The sequence below is a fragment of the Thalia democratica genome, unplaced genomic scaffold (genome assembly GCF_965202585.1).
Source record: "Thalia democratica unplaced genomic scaffold, ktThaDemo2.hap1.1 HAP1_SCAFFOLD_1159, whole genome shotgun sequence".
Classification (NCBI taxonomy): Eukaryota; Metazoa; Chordata; class Thaliacea; order Salpida; family Salpidae; genus Thalia; species Thalia democratica.
The window spans coordinates 3,902-30,248 of NW_028140065.1; the positions used below are offsets into that span (position 1 = coordinate 3,902).

Sequence of the window (26,347 nt, forward strand, 5' to 3'; positions counted from 1 at the left end):
ATAGTTTAATCAAATAAACCAAAACTTATATAAAATCTAATTAAGTAGTTAAGACTAAATTTTTCACTATGTTCATTTTGAGATAACATACTCATAATACATTGAAATTTAAAACACATGCATGTTAAAAACACAATAAAACAACTAAAAGTTTGTCCTAAGTCAACATATTACCTAGTGATTGTCTATAAAAACATCATAGTTGAAACTTTTCTAAAACTTAAAAATTCTAATTTTTTCATAAAACCGCATCAAAAGATAAAAGCAAACACGTAGATAGTTTTTTTTTCAGTTCAATTAACCTACATTAGGTAGAAAAAAGCTTTGTGGAGATAAATTACTTAAAAACACAGAAAACAAATAAAATAATTATTTATCATGCTTCCTCTTTTTTCCCTTCCTTCCCATCTGCGCACCTTTCTTGCTCGACTTCAGTATTGCGTCATACTGACCTTGGACCTGTGGTGACGTCACAATTAAATTACTTAATATTTGCAGTCAATAGTATCAGTGATATAATTAATTAAAAAGAAATTACCAAAACAAAACATTTTTACTGTCAATTTGTAGAAAAATCTTTTAAATATATTTGTAAAAATAAAAAGTTTAGATAAGTCTTTAAAGATCAAAAAGCAAAAATAATTCAAATAATTAATTTAGTTCTCGCTGTATTACAATAGGCTTTTTTTAATAGCAACTTTCTCAGCTTTTTTACAACTTAAATGAAACTTTCTGAATAAAAATTAATAGTTCATTCTAACACAATTTTTAAATAATATTCTGTATTCTCTCGTTGAAAAAAAAACTAGTTTCAACAAACTTACAAAATAACAACGTTTTAAATTTTGCATCTTTTTGATCCAATTATCAAAACAACAAATAACCTTCTTTTGTTTCCTCCTGTTGAGAACCTGCTGATCGAGCGGGATGTAGGCGTGCGGCTGGAGCTGGTTCTTCTTCTTCACGTCTCCCAGCGCCTTCTTGCTCCTGTACTCGCTCCCGTCTCTCACGTCGCGGCGGATGCCTGTGACGTCATAATAATGTTGCGTAATAACAGTGTGACGTCATAAATTTACTGTGTTATTTTGCGATGAACGTGTTAGTTTTCACTGAGTTCTTATAACAAGGTTTTTGATTACAATTCAAAATATCAAACATTGATTAAAATAAATTGTGAAACCGTTTGTTATCTTTAACCAAGTTTTGTTTACAAATTTGTTTTATTCAGATACTCGGTGCACAACTAATGTGTAAAGTAGTGGCTATTTCATCTAATAAAAACTAATTAGAAATTGATATTAGAATAAAAAAAAACAAATACCTTTTCCACCGTGATTGTAGGTGGACTTGCCAACTGACATTTTGCTCATCTTGCTTCTGACGTCATCGCCTTCGTCATCACTTTCTCCTTCGTCCTTTGTCTGCTTCTTCTTCTTCAAAATCTTCTTTGTCGACTTCTTCAAACCTATTAAAAAGAAAAGATTTAATATTTGGAAACAAATATTAGAGATAATTTGCTGTGCGTTTTTTTTGATAGTTTTAATGTAGCGCTGAAAGTTTCTATTAGAATGCTTTTAGGCGTTTCAATCATATGACTCTCTACTAGTTATATATAAAATATTATTTGAATATATTAAACCAAATTGACATCAAACATTAAAACAAATATTAAAATGTACCAATGTTTTTGAGGCAATCGTCACCGTCTGACTCTTCTTTTTCATCTAACTGGATGATCAGCTTTCCGTCCTTGTCGAAATTGTTCTTGTTACTCTTGGACTTTTTCTTCGGTGCAGACGTTGAAATCAACTTTGATGCTGTTTATTTTTTTTTTGCTAAGATTTTTACATACATGTTTTATTTATGCAGTAAGAATTTTCACAAAAAAAAAAGTTATGTTGGGAATTAAATTAAAATAGTAGAGGTTACTTTGAAAAATTAATAAGCATTTTTTTAATTAATCAAATTTTCAAAACTCATCCAACATGAGATGATCGTGTGAGAACAAATCTTTTAAAACTTCTATTGATAAAACAATAAATCAAGCTTCGTAAAAAATAAGTTTTTTATTCAAAAAAATTATTAATTAAAAAATATCTAGTTTTTTAATTATTTTAATTAAAAGTTCATAAAATTCTATATTTAATCAAAACGTATCCAACAAGATGCGTCAAGGAAGAAGTAAAAAACTAATATTGGTCATGGGGTTTTCGTGTGAACGAACTCTTTAAAATTTCCATTGATTAAACAGTGTAGATTATCAAATTTCATTAAAAAAATCAAGTCTTAAATTTTTTTTTAATTAATTAAAAGTTCATAAATTTTTAAAGTTTATTAAAAATAACAAGAAGCGTCGAGGAGGTCCATGATTTCGTCCTCGTCCTCATCGATGATCAGGTCGTTCTTCTTCCTCTTCCTCGCAGGCTCCTCATTGTCGGAAGAATCCAGATCCGACAGAATATCGAACCCTTCCTTCTTCGACGGCTGTTAATTGTTACAAATGTTTTATATGCATGATTTGGATTCATAGTTGTTTTTTTAAAACATTATTTTAATGTGTAAGTTTATTACATAGTATGAAGTTATATTTAATGTCTAATAAACCGTGTTTTTTTTTCTATCATTTATACATAACAAATTGATTTAATTAAAGTTTTATCAAAGTAATCAATTAATTCTAAGTAAAAATACAATCTTTCAAGTATTATTTATATAAATATTTTACCTTAAAGTCATCTTCATCGCTTGTGTAGTCATTATTTTTCTTTTTATCTTTTTTCTTTTCATTTGCTTGTTCTTTCCTGTTGGTTTTAAAATAATATAAAAACATTGTCAATTAAATCTTAAAATATTAGAATTTTTTTATTTTTTTATTGTTAAATTAACACTTAATAAAATTTTTAACTTTAGAGTACTAGCAAGTAATTTAAAAATATATTTTCATTAAAATTTCATCACTCTATTTAGGTCAAAAGCAATTTAAATCACAAAATTCAAAAAGCCCCATAAAGATTTATGAAACCTTGCAACCAACTAGACCACAAAAACGAGCTTCACTTAACAATTATAATTTAAAAGTTTTTGCAAACAAGTGCGGCGTTTGTCACCAAATAAACTTCATGACGTCACACAACGTACTTGATGGCGTGAAGGAGCTTCTTGAACCCTTCTGACGCGTTGTTCTCAACGAAATTGTATCCCAGCCTTCTCACCAGCTTCGTCAGTAACTTCTTCACTTTAAGACGGAAGTGGTTGATGTTTTCCTTCCTCCAATTCGACATTGCTGAAAAATATGTAAATTGTGATTAAACGGAGGTTTAAAACACCTGTACAAAAAACTATCTATTTGAGATGATAAACTAAAACCTGTGTAGATGAGTATACAACATAGTCGCACTAAATAATAATGTATAATTAAAAATTACTAATTTGCTAAAATATTTTTTTAATTTAACATATTTTGTATGGTAATTCAGATTTAATAGACTTAACAAATTCAAATTAAAAATTAAATATGCAAGATAAAAATTAAAAGCAGTTCAAAATATTTCTTAATTTAATCATCTAAACTGAGAAAAATCTCGCAACCACCATCACTACTTACAAATTATTTTTATTTAGTTTATTTAATTATTCAGATATTGAAGTAATTCAGATTTAATAGACTTAGCAAAATTAAATGTGCATGATAAAAATTAAAAGCAGTTCAAAATATTTCTTAATTAAACTGCATAAATTGAAAAAAATCTCTCAACCACCATCACTACTTACAAATTATTTTTATTTAGTTAATTTAATTATTTATACAAACAAACAGCAACCAACCTTGCAGGATGGATCCGCCGTACACCTTGGCCAGGGTCAGGTTGCCGAAGCTGAACAACACAAACACGTACGACATGGCCGCCTCGCAAACCTGCCTCGTGTTCGAAGAAAGCTTCGCGATGATTCTCTGTATTGTGACGCCATAAACCTCGTTAGAAATTAATGAAACACGGGAGAGGCGTTTTATGTAACATCAACATGTATTTCAGCAAAGTTTGACACATATATAAAGTTTAAAATTTTAGAACAAAGTTCATTATATGTTGACAGAAAACGCGTGAGTTAAAACTACATTAACTATTATTCTTCTGAAATAAACTGATATGTAAATAAATTATGATAAAACAAACTAACGTTTACAGTGGTATCGAGCAAATTGCAGGTAATGTTTTGTATGTGGTCGTGGGTCACCCTTCCAAGCGCGTAAATCGACCTGGCGCAAAATTCCACGCTCGATTCGTCTTCCATGCCCACGTACAACAGCTGTTTGTTTGTCAAGTTAAAAATTGAGTGCTGTTTAAACACTTAACTTGTGAAAAATTTTTATGTAAAAGCAACATGTACAGAGCCTTCAAACGTTAATACTACTATTACTAATTTAAAATGTATATTGAAACTAAAAGTTTGTCTGCAAATCCCTATCTATTCCAAAACAACAAAAACAAACTTGAAAGAATTCTTGCAGGGAGCCCTCGTACACGAACGAGCACGTTTGCAGCAGCCTGAACGCGGTTTCCTGCGCTTTCTTGCTGTCTTTCAGGCACTGCACGCAACCCGGCAGTATATCCACAACCAGCAGCTTGCACTCATCAACCCGGTTGCCTTCCATCAGCAGCTTGATTATTTGCTCCATGCACACGAACCTGGGACCGCGCGACGGATCGAATATCGTGTCTGTTTTGTTTATGACAACTATTGGGAGAAGAATACAAACTTTCAAAAAAGTGTGTTGTTTAGTTGGCACAGCAGAACAATGAAATCTTACTTAAATGAACGACTTATTAAAATTTCAATTTAATTCCAGACAGAAATTAGTTATTACTAGCAGAATATAATTTTTTCTAGGGCTTTAAATATTGTCATAAGCACACGAAGTTAGTGACCTTAAAGATGGTAATAAAGCAACATTTTTGAGTTTTAGCTGATGATTGGCGAAATAACTACTAGCCTTAACAAAAAATTCTGTCTAGAAATTCTCAACTAATCAAATACACAGGTATTTTAGACAGACAAAAATATTATTGATTTATAAAAAACAAACAAACCATTTTGTTCTTCTCTAAGGAAACTTTCTCTTATTTTTTGATGATTCCTCATTAGAAATTCTTTGCAACCCTCATTTGTTGACTTACATACCTGTTTGTTTTTTTATTTATAGTATACTAATTTTTTTTTTTAAAGTATTCAACTAAATAGATGTTAGATAAACAGATTATCCAAAACAATTTTTTACTTTACCTGACCATTTTTATTATATACTTGTGTATGATACCACACTAATAAATTAATTTTGACACTTAAAAAGAGCAGTTGCAAAATTAAAAAAAAAAAAGACTTAAGCTTGTAAGAAACAAAATAAAAACTTATGTATTAATAAGTGCTAAAACAAAATGTTTACTTGCTCATTTCTAGACTAATTTACATTAAAAAAAAAACTTCTTCAAAAAGGCGGTACGCTTTCTTCTGCAAGTGCAGGTCCTTGCTGGATATCTTCAAGGTCTTCTCGGCATCTTCACCGTCTTCTTCTGCTTCAAGCAGCCGGTTGCAAACCTTCTCCACGTCCTCAACCTGCAGGTGCACCACAAGGTTGATCAGCACGTCGTACTTGCACAACAGGTGAGCCTGCTTCTGCTTCAAAAGTGAGGGCAAGCTCTGAAGCTCCTTCCTGGTTTCGCCTGTCAGGATTTTGGAAATTTTTGAAAGATTGTTTTAACTCGTGGTCACTTAGCTATTTCAACCTGGTTTTTTTTAAGAGACTCACTTTATAGTTCATTGTCGCAGCTTTTTTTTTTTGTTAAATTAAAATTTAAAATTTAAAAAGTCGAGTACATTTCGTTAAATTTTAGTTTGTATAAATTATTGACAGGAGCCAATTTTTGAAACAACAAACTGATTTACATAAAATAAACTTTAGTAATATCAAATTTGAAAGAATATAAAAGAAGTTTCAAGAACTAAAATAAAAAAGCAGCTACTCAAGCATTCATAAAAACAAATCAAACTAATGTCTGAGAGAAAAACATATTTTAATCGTAAAAACTAACCTTAATTTAGGAAAAAAAAAACCTGAGTTTTTAAAGTAGTATAAAATTTTTAAATAGTCAAATCTTAACTAAGTGGGGTAGCAATGTATTAAAATAAAAATAACATGTTTTTTCTAATCATTAACAACAAGGTAAATACCAATTTTCTTGTTAATTTCCTTCTCCCTCCTCTGTGCCGCCTCCCTGCCAATCTGGTCTTTCGCCACCTGGCACCTGGCAATTTCTCCCTTCGCCCTGTCCCTCTCCCTGCATTCCTGCTGCAGCCTGCCCTGCATCGCCTTCTTACCGTCCACGATCTTCTTGCACTCGGCCCGGTTCGTTTCCATCATGTTCATGACCTTGGCGGCGTGCTCGCTCACCTGCTCGTACCTGCACGCCTGGCACACCTTCCTGATCGTCTCCAGCGCCTTCAGCTGCGTCTGGCTCTTCACCTCCACGTTGCCCGTCCCGCTGTCGAAATCCTGCGAGGTGGCGTCGGAGAGTCGTAAACGGTTTTAAAGGGTTCGGATTTAAAAAAAAAGACATTTATTGCTGAGATTAATAATTTTATCGCTTTAGATTATTCAAGTTTGAAAGTTATTTGTAGCATTAATGAAAAGTAGTGAGGGTAATAGACGTTATAAACATAGCAAAGGATAAATTCCTAACAAAGAAAAATAAAAGTTTTTCCATGCAAACCTGATAAATGTTGCACAAAATTCTCAGGAAATTACCGAAGTTCTTTTTCAGGGGCTCCAGGTCCTGGCAGGTTCCGATCAGGTTTCTCAGGGACTCCATGATTATCTCCTTCAACTCGACGTCGCCCGACATCAACATCCGTCCTGAAATACATAAAAAGAATAACGTGAACATTTTCTACAGAGTTCACACACTTTAGCGAAACTTGCACACATTGAAAATTTATTGATTTTTTTTTTGAATCTATGTCATTATTGTAATATTTTTTTTATAAAACAAACAATAAATACTAGTAGTTTTTTTTTTGCATTTCAATAGACAAGGAATATGAAAAATAAAACAATTAAAAATAATTATAAGCAAACCTAGAAATTCAGCAGGTTTAATACCGTGATAAGTTTCTGCTGGGTTCTGTGCAAACTGTGACACCAACACATGATCTGTGAAAAATTATGTGTTAAAATAAAAAAATAAATAATGTGTGTTCATAGTAAACAACAATTCATTTTAAATGACTCTAAACCTCATTAGCTTTGTTCACCTCGCAAAATAATAAACTGAACATGTGTGTAAACATACATAATGCTATCATATTTAACATGAATATTACATCTTATTAAAAAAAAAACATAAAATATGTTTAACAAAACTATTTTTTTATAAATAACAAAATTAATTAATAAAATATCCAACAAAACTTCAAACTTGTATTTTTTTTGTAGCAGTTCAAATTGTCCCCCAGGGCTTCCCCGAGGTCCGTGGGATCGGTGCAGTAAGACTTCAGCAGGGACCAGCACTGCTTGAACAACACGTTCGCGTTGCTCTTCAGCTCTTTAGACTGCGCCTTCTCGGACTGCTGCTCGATGCGGCACGCCATGGGCAGGAAGCAGGCGAAGAAGTGGCCGAGCCGGGCGGACTTCACGTGCTGCTGGAAGAGGGGCAGTACCCAACTGTGCGAGGAACATTTTAAACAGTTTACAAAAACACAACAGAACTGGGTGCACAAAAATTAAAACTATTGGAAAGAACTTCAAAAGGCCACAACTCAAAAAGTGATGTATATTTGAACAAAAAAATATTTAGGTCGTATTAATACCTACAAGCCATTTTTTATTTTTCGAAAAACTTTAAATACGTTTTAAGAAATGGTAAAATAAGTTTTAAAATACAATTATTTCAAGTTAATTTTAATTATTTAAAAAAAATATCTAACATTTTTCAAAACATAAAAAAAATGGGTTGTAGGTATTAATATGACCTAAATACTTATTTTTTGTTTTATTCAAATATACATTACTTTTTGAGTTGTGACCGTTTAAAATTTTTTCCAAGAACTTGAGTTGTCGGAATTTGAATTGTCATGTAACCAATACAACTAGATATATTTCAAGCAAAGGATCCAAATGTCTGTTTTATCAAGAATTATAATTACACTCGATTGTTAGATAATTTATGTTTTAAAAAGTTTTTAACCTTTTGGCTACAGATAACTTATATATCAGCATTACTTAGATACTATTCGTAATTAGTCTTTGTCTAAAGATAACAATATATAAATAATAATGCAAAATATGGGGTTATATTATTATAATTATTTATTTAAAGTACTTTTAACATTATCAAACGTTAGGTTAAACATTTCAACTCGATTAAAAACTTTGATAACTTCACGTCAGGTATAAAAATCCTGCTGTTATTTACTATTATATAATATATAAATCGCTCGACTTTGCCAACTAAGTAAAGGACACTTTAAATAAAATTCCAATACAACAATGTATTTTTTGTATACAAATTCACATCAAAAACAAATTAAAATAATACTTTGGAAAAACTTGCTAGTCACGACACAGCAATATCAGCAGTGACACTTATGCCACGCAACAACGACAAAAGAGCCTTGATTTAAATAATTTCAAAACTGCAGCGAGTACCACTACAGAGAAATTACAAAAATTTCCCACCTGTGCCTGTCGACGACCGTCTCCGCGGTCACCCGCAGCTTTTCCACCATCGCTTCCGGCCCGAACGTCCTGATGGCCTTGCCCAGGCAGCTGTCCAGCGCGTATATGTCCGCTATGCTGGTGTTCCTCAGCGTGGACAGCTGGGGAAGGACCGCCTCCTCCACCAACCCGATCCTGGCCGGGGTGAACACCTTGCCGAAGCAGATCTCGTAGTACTTGAACGCCAGGTCCACGACTGCGAGCGGATTGTTGCAATTTATAAAACGAGTTTGTTACAAAAATGTAAAGATTATACGTTTAGAAAAACTCAACTGTTCAAACTTGATCAACAAACTAAAAATAACATTTCCTAACTTTAGCATGAAAAATAATCACAAGTTTAGAAATTTGCATCAAAACACAATTGTTCAAACCCAAGCTAATAACTATTGATAAATATTATTATTACCTAGATTTTATTTAAAATTACTTTTATTTTTTATACATAAAAAATACTCACCGGTCGGCTTGACCAGCACCTTCTCCAGCATTCCCGCCAACTTGGCGACGCACCTCTCGACCTTGTCAGCGTTTTCTCCATTCTCGTCGTGCGCCGCCACCAGCCTGCCGAAGCCGACGAGCACCTGTTGCGCCGCCTTGTGGCACCCGTCCGTCAGGCCGTCGTGGGCGAGCAGCTTGAACGCGGCGTCGCAGAACTTCGTGACGTGGAAGATGTACTTCCACCTGGTGTTTGTAATGAAAATAAAAATTCGAAATCAGTAATCATGAATTTGCTGCTTGTGTCACGGTATGTACGTTGCTTACAAAAACTGAAGTAAAAGTTTTAATTAACAATTCATGATCAAACAACAACGCAATTACTGAAACAAACTTCATAAAATCAATCATCATTACTTATTTCTCAAACTAGTCACCACAACATTCATTACCACAACACTGTAAGCAACATTGAAAAATAGCTGTTTTTTATAAACACAAGTATATATTTATATACCACTGGAAAAACTGGAGAAACTTTGCAGAACTAAAACATAACCAAATATGAAAAAACGAGCAGTTTTTTGCAAAAACAAGTTTGTTCATGTATTACCTGTCATCGCCTGTTGAAGACATAGTGTTTTCCACCAGACACGTGACCGTTTCTCCCATCAACTGCAGCCACTTGAGGACGCAGTCGCGGTTGTTCGAGTTCGGCTTGCAACCGTGCAAAGCATTCAGCAGCTTGCTGTGAAAAGTTAAGACTACTAATAGTACTTTTAACTTTAATGTTAAAGCAATAAAGTTGATAAATACTGTTTCATGATGGTGTATTATTATTGCAAGTCTATTAACCAGTCACTAAAACTTAACTAAATGAAAAAGAGACGAAAAAAAAACACAAAAAAATTGTATTTTTTTAGTTTATTATTAAAACTTAACTGAATGAGAAAGAGACAAAAAATAAATAAAAAACACAAATGTTTATATTCTATTAGTTTATAAGTAAATACTTAACAGCATTTAGTTTTCAAAACCGATATTTTCAGTTTGAAGCTTGTTGTAATTTTATGGCTGGCGATCTTAAAACACTAAAGTTAAAGGGCGTAAATATAAAATTGTGAATTTAAACTGTTGGAGTTAAATTGTGGATCAAAACTGTTTGAATTACCTGTGAGTTTCAAGCGGCAAATGGTCAGAGTCCGGTCTCCTCTCGAACATCTTGAACAAAGTGTCCAGGCAAGTCTTGCCCAGGATCTGATTATTATTCTAAATCGTAAAAAGTACATTTGTTTTATCTTTTTTTATATGTCTGCAACTGATTGTTTTATTTAATGTTTTACAAATTTAATTCTTCTTGTTAAAACAGGGTTGCCACTCGTTTTTTTTTTTTTTTAATTTATCCAGGTTTATAAAAATACACATTTTTGAGTCTATTTTAGTTTAAAGTTAAGTTTAAGGAAAGAAACTGTTAGATAGTATAAAAACATTAAAAAAATACTGTAAAGCTACATTAAATGTTTTTTAATAAAAAAAAATAAAATGATAACAAAAATGTTTATTTATATCATAGATTTTTAGAGTCAAATTGAAATTTTGCTACTGAACATGTGAAAACTGTTAAAATTTTAGGTTTTTCCGAGTTTTTTTTTAAATTTCTTAAGTTCCAGGTTAAGTTGCAACCCTGTTAGTAAAAATTAGTGACATTTTAATTTTAAAATCTTGAACAATGTTTCCAGACAAGTCTTGCTCAGAATCTGTTAATTTTTCTTAACTTTAAATCATAACAAAATAAGTTTGCTTTCAACGCATAATACTTTTTTAATTGATGAGTTGGTTTTGGGTTAACTTTTAATAAACAACATGTTTTAAACAGTTTGAGTAGGTGAATAAATTTGCAAAGAACTACAAATGTTAATGTTTTTTACAAACTAATCTTAAACATATTACATGGAAAAATTGAACATTTATGGTTTATTTAGTTAAAAAGTCAACACTTGCTTGCCAAATCTTTTTATAAAAAAATTTCTTGATGGATTTTTTGAATACAATACAACATATACTAGAGATACTCACAAAACAACATTATTTTAAAACACTCACCTGGAAATTAGAAGCTTTTGTCAACCAGGAATAAATGCATTTGAACAAATCTTCCCAAATATTCGCTTTTGAATGTGTGCATCACCTATAAGAGCAAAAGAAAAAATTTGATTTGAGTTAATGCTTTTTTAATCTAAACAATACTTTAAAAATAGTTAGAGTTGACAAACTATGTTTTTTAAGTAACTTAATTAGTAGAACTAAATAATTTATTACTAAAAATTTAATTTTTTTTTGTTAGAGATCTTGAGTAACTCTAAATAAATAAAAAGTTATAAATATACAATATTTGTAGATCCTAATGGAATAAACATAGTTTTTTATTATTATTATTTTTAATAAACAATTTAAATTATCTCTTAAACCCAAGAAGGTGAAGCCAGTTGTTACTTTTTATCAGGGGTTGCCACTCTTTGAGCCAAAATTCTTCCCTGAGTGACCAAAAATTTCCCTGAGTAACCTTAAATTTCCCTGAGTTTCCCTGAGTATTATTCAAAACTTAAAAAAAAAAATTCTCTTCTAACACAAATTATTAATACCTCATTCTCATTTTTCTTCTTTAATAATAAAAGGAAGGTTGTATGTGTATGCTTCTGCATTAAATTTATGAAAAAAACTGTTTTCAAAAACTCAATCTTAAAAGGTTTAAACCAATTAAAAATTAAAAACTAAATTTTTGCACAACTTTGTGTAAACTTGTTAGTTAACTTTCTACATAAAAGAATAAAGTTTAATTTGTTTGACATTTTAATTGACTAAAAATGCTGAAGTAAAATATTGACGGTGTACTTTTTTTTTCATCATGCATCTCACCACCAAATCTAGTTGGGTTTTTTGCAAGACTTTATTGAAACACTCATCAAATGAAATGGAATAAAAAGACGAGCACAAAACTGTTTTTTTTAAGACATTTTAAAAAAAAGGGGCTATACCAAAGTTTGTTATATATGAATATTTGGTTCTATTCATGCAGAACTTTTTTGCAATTTCACTATCAGGAAATATGGTAGTGAATAAAGTGTTATTATTATCGCAAGAGTTTCCTGACCAGTTTTCTTTGGTACACTTGAGAGCCCAATAAATTTCAGCAGCTGTTGAAGAAGTTGCAGCTGATATACTAGTTGAACTATTTATTTAGCCCCACTAAAATAAGAAGTAATTGCATTATTTTTACTCTTAGAGGCTTTCAATTTAAGATGTTTTTTCGACATACTGTGCGATTTCAATGCCCTTATACCCATGTTGGATAAGGCCATTGGTGTATCATCACCACACCACTTACATTTAAACTTCTCTTTGTCTACATCCTCAAGTAACCAATCTTTGAAGTCTTCATGGTTAAGCCAACTTTTTTTAAACAAGGTTTTAAACTGTACTTTGCTCATAATACTTAAAAAAGCTTTTAAATTAAATCTGCAAAAAAGTTGTAAAGTATATTAAAACATTCACACTAAAAAATTAATTACCATTACTGCTACTACTTTTAAAATTATTATTTATAAACAAAAATTTAACCTCTATTTTTTTAACAAAAGTATATACAAAACTAATCTGTATTCATTTTAATTTTTTTTACTGAAAACAAGTAGTTGTAAACAAATAACAAATAACTTTATTATTTAAAAAATAAGAACTAATAGTACAACATAGTGTTTTTTAAACTACATAAGTAACTAAAAATAAAAAGTTTATTAGAACTTTTCAATGAATAGTTAACAACAACTTTCATTTTTCTAAACTGTTTGATTTTACTTAAGTAAATATAAATTTAAAACTTAAAAAAACTACAATGTTAATACTAAGAATATTGAAAAACTAGCCGCAAGACTAAAAAAAATTCTAAATAACCACTTAAATAATAAAAATTACTACTTTTCAACAAAATATTGAAACTGGATTAACTAAACCTCATTCTAGATCTAGAAAAAAATTTCCCTGAGATTTTCAAAAACTTCCCTGTAATTTAGAGAAAAAATCAAAACTTCCCTGAGTTTCCCTGAGTTAAAAGAAAAATGCCAAAATTCCCTGAGTTTCCCTGAGATTTTCTACAGTTTGAAAATTCCCTGAGATTCCCTGAGTTCCCTGAGTGTGTGGCAACCCTGTTTTATTACATAAGCATGCGATATGTTAAATCGTGTCAACTTAAAAATAAAATAGTGTTTTTTTTGTCACACAAGCAAAAAACAAAAAAAAACATAAAACACAGATCAAAGCAGCGCGACTATCATCAAACTATCATGTATTTGTCTAAGATAGTTATTAATATACATTCATATATATTATGTTTATTATGTTTACACATGTAATTAATTTCAACTCACCTTCGACGTCAAAAACCAACGCATTTAAAAATAAACAAGCAACGTTTTGTTAACAGCTTCAATAGTTAAATCAAACATTTATTCCAAAAATCATACGTACATTTAAAATCTTAAAAATAAAATTTATTATATTTATTTCTAATAATTCACAAATATATTCGAACCTCCGACATGAAGGCCATCAGGTGGCACAGCGTCTTCTCGTTCACAATCTCCGTGTGGCTCTGCATCCTTTCCCGGCAAAACTCGCCCGTCAAGCTGAACACCGGGTGGCGCCTCACGGCTCTCAGCGTCCACAGTGACGTCACAATGCGCGTGCAGCCCTCCCGCGCCGCCTGCCTCACTTTCGGCTTCGGGTTCTCGCACTGCTTCAGAACCGACCTGGTGGAAACATTTTTCAGTTTGGTAACAGTTGCAGCTTTTGTGCGAGAAAGTTTTGTGGTTTAATTTTTTTGTAGTACTTATGTAACGTTTCTTGCTATTTTAATTAAACTTTTTTTCAATTTCTACTTGAGAACAATAATTATGCAAATTCAGTATCAACCTGGTGAAACATTTTTGTGGTTTAATACAAAAATATGCAGTATTTTTTTTAAGCTGGACTGCTCGTGTATTAGTTGCTACTGTTATTATAACAATTACTTTAAATGTTTATTAAAGACCCACAACTAATACAAATACATCATAATTTTTTTCTTCAAACTTAAAATATAACTACAATTAAACAAAACAGGGTTCGTGCGCGAATTTATTTTCATTTAGCCTGACATTTTTTCTAAGTAAGGAAAATTCCCTTTAGAAGTCATTTTTGGTATTGAGGGGGGTCTTGATTAGTACTATTGTAGTCTCCGACTTCAACCAGCTTTATCTCAAAAATATTTTGAGCTTTAATAGTCTGCAAAAAGCAACTCACAGCTTAGTTACAACTCAATAAAATAAGACTAAATTGTGAAAAAGGTGATTGACCCCCTATGCCCTTAAGATAACAAATTCAGTGATAAGTTTTATAATAAATGTTATATCTAATCTATTACTAGTTTAAAAATTTAATATATATCACTAAACACAATTGTTCAATTTAATTAAGCACTAAGTAAAAAACTTTATAACCAGAAGATTTATAATAAAACAACGTGCATTGTTGTGTTTTATTAAAATTTAAAATGAAACGCTTACACGAGTATTAAAATAAGTAAAAAATGTTTATAGTAGTATTTTGACTAATACTTAAAATTGATACATAATTGTAAACCCTAAATAAATACAGTGATTGTTGATGTCGTATCAGATTTAAAAAGCTTACACTTAAATTAATAAAAAACCTGTAATATTTTGTTCTTATAAAGAAAAATTAATTGTACCTAAAAGTTGTACTCCCACAAAACTTAGTACTTATATATTTAAGCTAAGTTTAGTGTTGTGAATATCTCTAATAACTTTAAACATACAGTAATATATATAAATAAACTGCTAAGAGTTTTAATCTAAAAAGTATTCGGTATAAAGCCTTTAATTAGAAATTAAAACAGTTCAACCAACTTAGCTCTGAAATACATAGCTGATGTAAACAAATTCAAACAAACAGCTAAGTTGTTGAACTAAACTGTTATGTTTAAACTGTGTTTTTTTTATGAATTTTTATAATTATGACGTATATAATCTACTTAAAACAAAATAATGAAGATTCTTAAATAGTTTTTAGAGATTCAACAAAAAGTGTTAAGCATTTTTTTTTACAAATAACTAAATATTTATTTAGAAATAAATTTACATCTCAACTTGATCTTAAAAAGATTTCTCAATCATTTAAAAAAAAAAAATTTAAGCATTTGAACTGAGAAAAACTGAGATTCTCAAATTTTTAAATATAAAACTGATTTAGCCTGACGTTTTTCAACTTTTTTCAAAAAAACTGATTTAGCCTGACGCGCACGAACCTTGAAAAAGTCTGAAAATATGTATTTTTATACTTATGTAACATTTCTAGCAATTTTCACATTAATTTTTCTTTCGAAACTCTACTTAAGAACAATAATTAATACAAATCTAGTTGAAACTTTCCAATGAAAACCAATTTCAATTTTCCGAAGATAAAACTCAAAACAACTGAAACCTGAAAATGTCCTGGCACGAGGGTTCTGCCCACTTGGAATCGCCCAGCTTGTTCATGAGCAGGCACAAGCAAGTCACCGTGTTCTTCATCAGGGAAGTTGGAGCCTCGCTCACTTTCAAGATTTGATCGAGAAGCAGAGATATCACGCTGAACTGGTCATTCACCACTCCCTGCGTTGTTGTTTATAAGTCGTTTAATATTAGATTGACAACATGTTTGTTTTTAAAGATCTAAATAAAACAAATTATTAAGTGTTGTAAATTTAATGATATGATTAAAGTTCAGGAACAGTTGCTAAAGCTTGTAATAATATAAATTACTAACCATTCTGCAAAGAGTGTGATTAAGGCCATAGGGGGGGTAGGAGCCATTTTTTGACCAAAAATAACATACAGACTTATATTATAGTAAATTTCATAATCTTTCAGATGCTTTTTTTAGATTTAAAAATATTAAGTAACTTTTTTTTTATGACCGGTTATAGAAATGGTTGTCTTTATAAAGGGTATATAAAGGGTAACTTTAAAGCCGTTTTTCTCGAGTTTTTAAAAACAGGCTTTAAAATCTATCTTCTCCTTCATTTTTCAAGCAATCTTCTTCAAATTTTCAGGAAATGTTCCTTACATTATGAGAAAAAAACTTTATTTGTGAATTTTAATAATTTCAAAAAATAAAAATTTTATGACAAAAAAAAAAAAAAGTGATTTTTTATCAAATTTTTTTTTTTTTTTTTCAAAAAAAAGGTATTTTTACTTGAAATTTTTTAAAGTCACAAATAACGTTTTTTTGTTATTGTATAAAGAATAGACTGTAAAAGTTTGATGAAGATTGCTTAAAAAATGAAGGAGAAGATAAATTTTGAATGCATTAGTCTTTTTTCGCCGTTTTAGTTTTTCTTTCCCCATAAGGAACCTGTTATGCGGCCCGACTTTGGCCGGTCATATCTCAAAAACTAATTCGAATTTTTAAAAACGGTAAAAAGCAACTTTTAGCTTAGTAAAAACTCTATAAAATAAGATCAACTTGTAAAAAACATGGCCTACCCCCCCCCTATGGCCTTAAATTGTTAAATTAAAAAAAAGACTAATAAGACTATGACCGTAAGAAAACTATCTTAAGTTTTCTAACAAATAACGAATATACTTTCAATTATAGCGCATTTAAATATTTGTTCCACATGTTTATCAACACAAACATTTATACAACAAACAAACATCGCTCAAGTCCTTGGATTTGGCGACCATGCACAGCAGATGTATGATGTCGTCCTTGTGTGCTAGTTCGTCTTTTTCCTTCAGCATTTGAACAAAAATGCCGAAATACTCAACAATGGTTCCTTCTGCATCCGACTGCGAACATTTGTTTAAATTTGAAGCTAATATTTAACAATCTCTATTTAACTTTAAATTATATCTAACGGTGCATTATTTCACCTAACCTAGTATTTACATTTGATAAATAATAAAAATAGCCACGTCAAACTACTGACATACACTTTTATATAAGTAGTTTGACGTGTAATTACTGTCATTATATTCTAGTTTTAAACTAATAAGTAGCATATAATATTCGTTTAGACTTACTAGTTTCTCTTACACATTAGATTTCAGTCACTAGTGATAATTTAGAATTATAATTCTAAACATTTTATTTGAGCAATTAGTTTGTGGAATAAAAAGCTAATGTTTGTTAAAAAAAGTATAATCATTTGAAACCACTCACTTTAACGGCTCTTGCCTCCTTTATGATGTCGCCTGCGGCTGCGTACAAAACGCAAACTCTCTGGTTGAGTCCTCTCTTGTACCAGTCGCGCACCTTGCTGAAAGTCTTCAAGCTGCAGTCCGTCAGCCCTGACAGGTGGGTCATTGCAGACTGTGATTCCTGTGTTTGGTAATTAATATCATGTACATTTTATTGTTAAGATTTTCTTTGTACTATAATGATGTTAACTATATATGATGATAACTATATATCATATAGAAACTTAAGCTTGATGTTCAAATATTCATATTTATCATATTTTAAACTTTTTATTGATTTTTTTTATTAAAGAAAACGGTTGAAGAAAAAAATTGAACTCACATTGCTACTTTTTAAATAAATTAAAAGATTTAATGGTGAAAAAATAAGCTGTGCAGTCCAAAAATTATCAAAAAAAAATCAAAATACCATCTCGCTCTTTGCAATTCCCTCCCTGATGGTCCTGCACTCTTCTTCCACGTCGAACAGCTTGATCGTGTTGTCTCCGCTCTGCACTTTCTCAATGTAGGCCAGCACGTCTGGGGTCAGGAGGGGATTTTCATCCTTGCCGGCTGCCACCCTCATTTGCATGTGGGGCATCCCTGAAGCTTTCCTGGCTTTTGCTGCCGCCCTGTTAATTGCTTGGTGTTTTAGTAACAACTACTTTAATAGAACCAAAACTGTAGAAACCCTGGAAATCTGCACAAATTTAATGGGTTATTTATTAGCACTTTACTGCAGTCCTGTTAATTGAAATACTTGTTGCTGCTGAATTTGAGTTTGAAATTATGGGACACTTTCAAAATCCCCCAGTCAAATTTGAGAACTGCTTACTGATCAAGGGTATGGGTTATGGGTAACAGTGATAGAAAAAAAAATAAAAAAAAACACCAAAAATATATAAAATGAAATAATAAATAAATAGAAAATAAAAAAATTGAGTGAATTTTGAACGCAGGTGGATTTTTATAGTATACCTAAATTATAAGACTCGTTAGATAATATTTAATAAATATATAAAATAATGTTCAATGACTATTACAGGCCTGTTAATTAAATAGATTGTTAAAATGTGTTTTAAATTAAACATAGTTTAATTTTTTAGATTACTTAAACATAGTTAAACATAATTATTTAAACATAGTTTAATTAAAGTTTTTTAGACATCCTAAAAATTTTCTTATTTTTTGAAAGTTGGAATTTTAACATCAAAAATAAAATTTATAAATATTAAAAATCAAAAAAAAAGTACTTCTAAATTTTTTAAATAAGAAAAGGATAATTTATTTAAACATCAGTAAAAAACAAACTATAAAATTTTAATTAAAAAGGAAGGAGAAGATACACTTTTAGTAAAATAAACTTTTTTTTTCATTATGGTTTGCACTTTCATATATACCCTATTTACTCTACTGATATCTAAATACTACTTTTTTTTTAGTTTTTCAAGCATTAAAAAGTATCTAACAGCTAAGGTTACCACTCATTGAGAAATAAAGCCATCCTGAGTGACCAAAAACTAGCCTGAGTCAACTTAGTGTATGATAAAATTGAAATAAATAATTAATACTAGGAAAAAATTGAACAAAACTACTGCTAATCAAAATTAATTAGAAATACCTAATAATGTTAAAATAATAATTTAAGGTTTAATTATAAACAAAAGTTATAGATAAAAAAAAAAGTCAAAAAATAGCTTAAAGTTTATGAATAACATTTAAACTAAGCAGAGATTTACAAAAAATCAAAAAAGTTTAGGTCAGCTTAAGTTTTTCAAAAATTTCAAATTAGCCTAAGTGTGTAGCAATACTGGTTTAATTAAGATTCTAAAAAATAAAGTTTTGTTTTTAAATTTAGTTATCTATATTTTATTATTAAATTAATAGCTAAAAATTGATAACTACTGAAACTTTTGTAATTAAAGTTCAATTTTAAATTCAATTCATTTTCAGTTTCAGTTTAGTTTATCTCATATAAAGTTTTAAAATAATTTAATTGAGTACTGGATTTCTTATAAATTAAATTTTTTTCAAGTTTATATAACTAAATTTATTTAAAGTATAACTATAAAAAAAATATATAATATATTTCAATTAAAATATAAGTTTTACATAACTATTTCAATTTTCACTATAAGCTTTTTTCCCTATTTTAACCATTCTTAGAAAACCATGTTAAACCTTATTTATAAGTCAACTCCTGTGTTCAAAAAACTTAGAAATAAGATTTTACTAGTAGAAATTTTATTTTTGAATAAAACTATTAAAGGTCTCTAATTTGTATCAGAAAAACAATTGTGTTCATCATTTTTCCAATAGTTTATTTAGCAAACTACTGAAAAAAATTATACTGAGATGTTTAAATTATAAATACGCATGTTTGTTATTAAATTTTATAGCCTTATAGATCTTTAGAAAATTATAATTTACTTAGTTATTACTCAATTAGTTAGTTAGCTTTGACTCTAGAAAATAATGTGTTTTGGTTTATGTTCTATAGTTTTATTTTTGCTGAAATTTCAAGTATTTGCTTATCTATCAATTCACTTTTCATGACTTTTAATATTTTTTTCAGTAAATTTTATAGTTTATTATCACTGAAAACCCTTTGAGCAAAACTTGGTTTTCTGAATAAACTACTGAAAATAATGTTAATGAGATTCCAAGGTAAACAAAATATAGTTTACATTTGTATAAACAAAATTAAAATCAAATTTTAAAAATACTAGTTTATATATTACTAAAAAACTAAATATACATGAACTAAAATATGTCTGTTGTATAAAAAATAACTGAAATTTAAGTATTTTAGTATATTTAAAAACTCTAAGATAATAAAAAAAATTAAGTATGCTACTTGAAATGAGCTTATTATTTAAGAAACCTAACCTGTGTTTGTCATGAGTAGGTACAACAGATGACGCAAATCCTTTTTTATATCTTTGCCTTTTAGTGTTTGATTTTCCTTGTCTAGCCCGATTTACTCCCATTTTAAGTTATATAAATATCTAGTTTCTAAAAAACTATTATTCAAATTTAAATAAGTTTTTAATAGTAATGTAAGTGTTGAAGGTTATTAACTATGAGCTACATCAAAAAACATAAGAATGTAAGTTTAAAAACATGTGATTTATATAAGAAAATTAAATCTTATGTTATGTATTAGTTGAGTAATCTAAACATTAAGTTTATTTTACAAAAGTTTATCTACAACCGTAAAATATTATCAACTTCTAGTGCTGGAAGTAGAAGTACATGATTTTTAATCCAAAATGATAGAAAGTTTAAGAAATGTATTAACGTTTTACTTTAAACAAGTAATATGTAAAAATATATGTGTAAAAGAAGAATGAAAAGTTACAACTATTGGTGAATAAACCTAGTAGAAATAGAATGGTTTGGTTGTCAATCTAATATTACTTAATTAAAATTTTATCTATAAAATATTTTTAAAAACACAAGAAAAGAACAACAAAACAACTTCACTAAAAAGAATTCTTCTTTAATATCATGAAAGAAACTCAAGCTTATATTATTGAGTTTGACAAACAATTATAAATAACTATTTAGGATAATTTAAACTACTAGGCCATGTATAATATAATAGTTCTTACAATACAGGGTTGCAACACAGCCAAGATATTATGAAGTTTTTTTTAAACTTAGGTTGATTCAGAATTTACAAAAAACTAAGGGTTGTTTTGGGTTTTTATAACAATCTCAGAACAGATTGTTTTCTAGTTTTAGAATGAGATTTATTGATTTAGTTTCTATACTTTGTTATTTTACAATAAAAGAACTTGATTTGGAAATATTTTAATTGTTTTTAAGTATTTGAAAAAACTCAGGAAGACTCAGAACAGTTAAAGGTTTTTCAGGACGGTATTTTTGACTTAAAGAGTGGCGACTCTGGATAAAAGAAATTAGCAACTTGAAATATAAAAAACTACTAAACCAGCTTGGTAAAATTTGATATAAGCATATTTTTCTCAGGGCTCTAACAAAAAGTATCTGTTTTAAAATTTAAATGACAAGTTATTTTTCAAAATCAAGACTGAAGTTTACCAAAACAAAAATACTTTTAAGAAATTTCATTATTGATAATCATTTAAATTTTATCTATGTTTTTTTGTAGATATTGAATATTTATTAATGTTTTGATATTTTTTATAAAATTATTCAAGAGTTTTTTAGTATTGCATAAACTCTACTTATACCTATTAAAAAACATTAAATATTTATTATATGTAGCCTTAACTAACTAAGACTAAATTTAAATTAAAAAAAAAATTGTATAAATAATAAACACTACATGTTCATTAAAAGTTGTTCTTTATTTTTTTAGTAAAATTTTATATTTGTTGTTATTTCCAAAAGCATACATATATTTACAAAACCATTAATGGACAAACACAATCATTTTTATATATAACAAATTAACATTTACAGTGTAATACTACAAACCAAAACATTTTCTTTACATAATTTCAATCCCCACATTTTGTTATCTACACAAACATCGTTGACACTTTCTAAAAGTTTTCTCTAAATTTTAACTACTTTTCAAAAAATATTGAAAACTAAGATAACAATTGGATTAATAAAATATGTTTCCACAAAATCAAATTGATATGAACATAAATTTTTAAATAAAAGTTATAAATGTTCTTACTATTTGGATAAGGTTTTTATTTAAGCACTGACGAGGTCTTTGGCCAAAACCTAGTTTGCAAAATTAAGATTTGAAAGAATAAATTAAGTGTTTTTACTATCAAAACTATTACAATGTTAGTAAGAAAATCTTTAATAGACTTTTATTCATTAGGTGATGTAGGTGTCCACAAGTTTATATTTTTTTATTTTAGTTTGTTTATAAAGTTGGAAGAAATTTCTATTTTTTGTTTTTATATTATGATTCAAAGAGTAGTATAATGACAAAATAAAAAGTTTCTGTAAAAAGTTCAAACTTGATTGAACAACTGCTGCCCTTTTAAGTTAAAGTAACCCTTAACCTTTTTGTAACTTAATTTCTAAACAAATATGGCTATTTAAAATTCACTAACATCTTATTTCATATTTAATTGAGTTTAGTAAAATATAATCAATTTAAGTGTATAAACCTAACAAAAAATTTCTAAAGTTGTTAAAGTATATTATTTCAATACCTCCATGGTCAAAAACTCACATTATTGCTGAAAAAGTACAGCTTTTAAGTAATCATAAAAACATTAATTTTAATTTTTTAATGAAAAAATTTACTAAGTTATTATGATACATTAAAATAAATTGAGAAAAAGTATTTGTGATAAACATTTAAACTAACATTTATTAAGTGTTCAGCTTAAGATTAAAGCTCTAATAATATTTAAATACGCTAACCACCTCTTGAGTTTGTACTTTAATTAAATTGTTACAAAAGCTTTAAGTTAAGAGTTTTTTGATCTTGCATTTCAAACTTTTGGTAGCTAAAACTGAGCAATATGTATATGCATATAAAAAATTTACCAAAACACAAAAAGTTTAATAAATCAACAAACATTTTTTTTGAACTCAGGTCGATAAAATGAAAAGATTTAAGCCTTAATCTTTAATGATTAATATAGTTTAAAAAAAAACATTTAAAAATTATTAAAACACTAACTTAACTATTTAAAGTAGCAATATTGTAAAACATATAACTTGACAATAGACCAGGGGAAATTTAACTATCAACTTTAAAAAAAATCTAAATTTATAACTAACTTCAAACAGATAATCTATGGTTTTTAATAATAGGTCATAATACTTGTAAGTTCAAGAACTCATACTAATATAGATTAAATATAAAGCAAACTCACTAACCAAATCAAAAACCATAGATTTTGAAAACTTTGGTTTACTGTATTTAAGACAAGTATTTCAGTGAGTCTCTTTTTCTGTAAAATTCTAATTTTGACAGGGTTGCCAAAGTTTTTTGAGAATTTTTTATGTTTTTATATTTTTTACAAGTTTTCAAAAGTAAATGATTTTAGATATATTATTAGCATAAGATTAAAAGTTTAAAGTAAAAACTGTCTTAATTGTTTTAACAATAGTGAAAAGACATTATAAACTACTTTGCATGTGTTGTTTTAAAAAAATTATAATCACAAAAAATTATATATATGACAGATTTTTTGTGACAAATTGAAAAATCATTATTTTACATGTAAAAATTGCTTAAAGTTCCATGATTTGTAGTGATTTTTGTTCAATTTTTTTTTAAAGTTCTTGAATTTTAGGTTTATGTTAGCCAAAACTGTCAAACTCGAGGTTTTCATAGGATTCCAGGTTTTTTGGCAATCCTGTTTTGAGCTAAAAATGCAACTTAAGCATTGAGCTACTAATTATTCAAATAAAAGTCAATAATATTTTTATTTACATGAGAATTTAAAATCAAAGTTAAAATAAGAATATTTTAATAAATAAAATGCTAAAACTGATTTAAAAAAATAAATTTTCATTTAGTCATGTTTTAATTTACAAATAATTAACACTTAAAATTTAATTAATACATAATTTTTTTGTTAGTAACAGTTATTTCTTATATTGTATGAACTTAATTTAAATTCTAATCACTAAAAAAGTCTGACTCCCTATTTTGGACCACATTAAAAACATGTGGAATAAAATTTAGGGCATAGGGGGATTAATCACCTTTTTCACAATTTGATCTTATTTTACAGATTTTAAAATTTCAAAATACTTTTTGAGATATAGTTGGTCAAAGTCAGAGGCAACAATAGGTTTTCTTAGTGGAGGCGCAAACTAAAATGGCAAATAACTTTTATACACTATAAATCTATCTTATCCTATGTTTTTTGAGATAACTACCTCAAATTTTCAGGAAATGTTCCTTGCAATATTTAGAAACCTCTGCCAAAACAGAACTAAAAAAAATTAAAAATTTATAAAAGAAAAACAAAAAAAACTATTTATTTGATTATTTTTTGTCTGAAATTTTTATCTTAATTTTTTTAAATTCTGTTCTGACAGAGGTTTCTAAATATTGCAAGGAACAATTTCCTAAATATTTGAGGTACTTATCTCGAAAAACCTAGAAGAAGATAGAATTTTAGTGAAATAGTCTTCCATATGACTGCAGTCTTTTCAGCCTTAAAAAACCCAGCCTCAAAAATGAAAAAATACCCTAAAAAACATGGTTTTTGAATTTTTTGAGTCTAAACTCAAAAATCAATCACGTTTACAGTTTTCAACCAATTTAAACAAAAAAGATCTTAACAATTGTTTATGCTTTGTAGTTATCAGAACATTTATTTTTATTAATTATGAAAGCCGAAAAATATTATTTTTTCCATCACAAAATTAAGCATTTTTTTACTAGTTTTTCCTTATAAAAGCGGACATGGTTTTTTCAAAAATCAATCACGTTCACAATTTTCAACCAATTTAAACAAAAAAGTTCTTAAACGATAGTTTATGCTTTGTAGTTATCAGAACATTTACTTTTATTAATTATGAAAGCCGAAAAGTATGATTTTTTCCATCAAAAAATTAAGCATTTTTTACTAGTTTTTCCTTTTAAAAGCGGACATGGCTTTTTCAAAAATCAATCACGTTCACAATTCTCAACCAATTTAAACAAAAAAGTTCTTAAACGATAGTTTATGCTTTGTAGTTATCAGAACATTTACTTTTATTAATTATGAAAGCCGAAAAATATTATTTTTTCCATCACAAAATTAAGCATTTTTTTACTAGTTTTTCCTTATAAAAGCGGACATGGCTTTTTTCAAAAATCAATCACGTTCACAGTTCTCAACCAATTTAAACAAAAAAGGTCTTAAACGATAGTTTATGCTTTGTAGTTATCAGAACATTTACTTTTATTAATTATAAAAGCCGAAAAATATTATTTTTTTCCATCAAAAAATTAAGCATTTTTTACTAGTTTTTCCTTATAAAAGCGGACATGGCTTTTTCAAAAATCAATCACGTTCACAATTCTCAACCAATTTAAAGAAAAAAGTTCTTAAACGATAGTTTATGCTTTGTAGTTATCAGAACATTTACTTTTATTAATTATGAAAGCCGAAAAATATTATTTTTTCCATCACAAAATTAAGCATTTTTTTACTAATTTTTCCTTATAAAAGCGGACATGGTTTTTTCAAAAATCAATCACGTTCACAATTCTCAACCAATTTAAACAAAAAAGGTCTTAAACGATAGTTTATGCTTTGTAGTTATCAGAACATTTACTTTTATTAATTATGAAAGCCGAAAAATATTATTTTTTTCCATCACAAAATTAAGCATTTTTTACTAATTTTTCCTTATAAAAGCGGACATGGCTTTTTCAAAAATCAATCACGTTCACAGTTCTCAAGCAATTTAAACAAAAAAGTTCTTAAACGATAGTTTATGCTTTGTAATTATCAGAACATTTATTTTTATTAATTATGAAAGCCGAAAAATATTATTTTTTTCATCACAAAATTAAGCATTTTTTTACTAATTTTTCCTTATAAAAGCGGACATGGCTTTTTCAAAAATCAATCACGTTCACAGTTCTCAAGCAATTTAAACAAAAAAGGTCTTAAACGATAGTTTATGCTTTGTAGTTATCAGAACATTTACTTTTATTAATTATGAAAGCCGAAAAATATTATTTTTTTCCATCACAAAATTAAGCATTTTTTTACTAATTTTTCCTTATAAAAGCGGACATGGCTTTTTCAAAAATCAATCACGTTCACAATTCTCAACCAATTTAAACAAAAAAGTTCTTAAACGATAGTTTATGCTTTGTAGTTATCAGAACATTTACTTTTATTAATTATAAAAGCCGAAAAATATTATTTTTTTCCATCAAAAAATTAAG

General features: G+C 28.4%; 2 protein-coding genes across 3 annotated transcripts; both read right to left on the bottom strand.

Annotated features, from left to right (window-relative positions):
• Positions 1 to 303: 303 nt before the first annotated feature.
• Positions 304 to 10,429, bottom strand: LOC145847931 (RRP12-like protein). The gene is made up of 20 exons (XM_082953765.1): positions 10,380 to 10,429; positions 9,822 to 9,956; positions 9,231 to 9,454; positions 8,732 to 8,966; positions 7,473 to 7,717; positions 7,133 to 7,207; positions 6,768 to 6,910; positions 6,229 to 6,550; positions 5,482 to 5,720; positions 5,091 to 5,181; positions 4,493 to 4,719; positions 4,180 to 4,308; positions 3,826 to 3,952; positions 3,139 to 3,283; positions 2,726 to 2,801; positions 2,346 to 2,484; positions 1,680 to 1,817; positions 1,322 to 1,465; positions 885 to 1,024; positions 304 to 459 (listed from the first exon to the last, which is right to left on the bottom strand). The coding sequence occupies exons 1-20, from the start codon at positions 10,427 to 10,429 to the stop codon at positions 370 to 372; spliced, it is 3,114 nt and encodes a 1,037-aa protein (XP_082809891.1). The 3' UTR covers positions 304 to 369.
• LOC145847932 (RRP12-like protein) lies at positions 9,946 to 20,508 on the bottom strand. Of its 2 annotated transcripts, XR_014371611.1 has the most exons (9): positions 20,374 to 20,508; positions 17,915 to 18,116; positions 17,468 to 17,626; positions 16,960 to 17,094; positions 15,746 to 15,915; positions 13,797 to 14,013; positions 11,312 to 11,396; positions 10,380 to 10,465; positions 9,946 to 9,956 (listed from the first exon to the last, which is right to left on the bottom strand). XR_014371611.1 is itself a non-coding variant. In XM_082953766.1 (8 exons), exons 1-7 carry the CDS (start codon positions 20,472 to 20,474, stop codon positions 11,319 to 11,321), a joined length of 1,062 nt encoding a protein of 353 aa, XP_082809892.1. In that variant the 5' UTR covers positions 20,475 to 20,508; the 3' UTR covers positions 10,405 to 10,477; positions 11,312 to 11,318. The 2 variants fall into 2 exon arrangements, 1 of the variants encoding a protein (XP_082809892.1); XM_082953766.1 differs by lacking the exon at positions 9,946 to 9,956 and having other exon boundaries at positions 10,405 to 10,477.
• Positions 20,509 to 26,347: the final 5,839 nt, after the last annotated feature.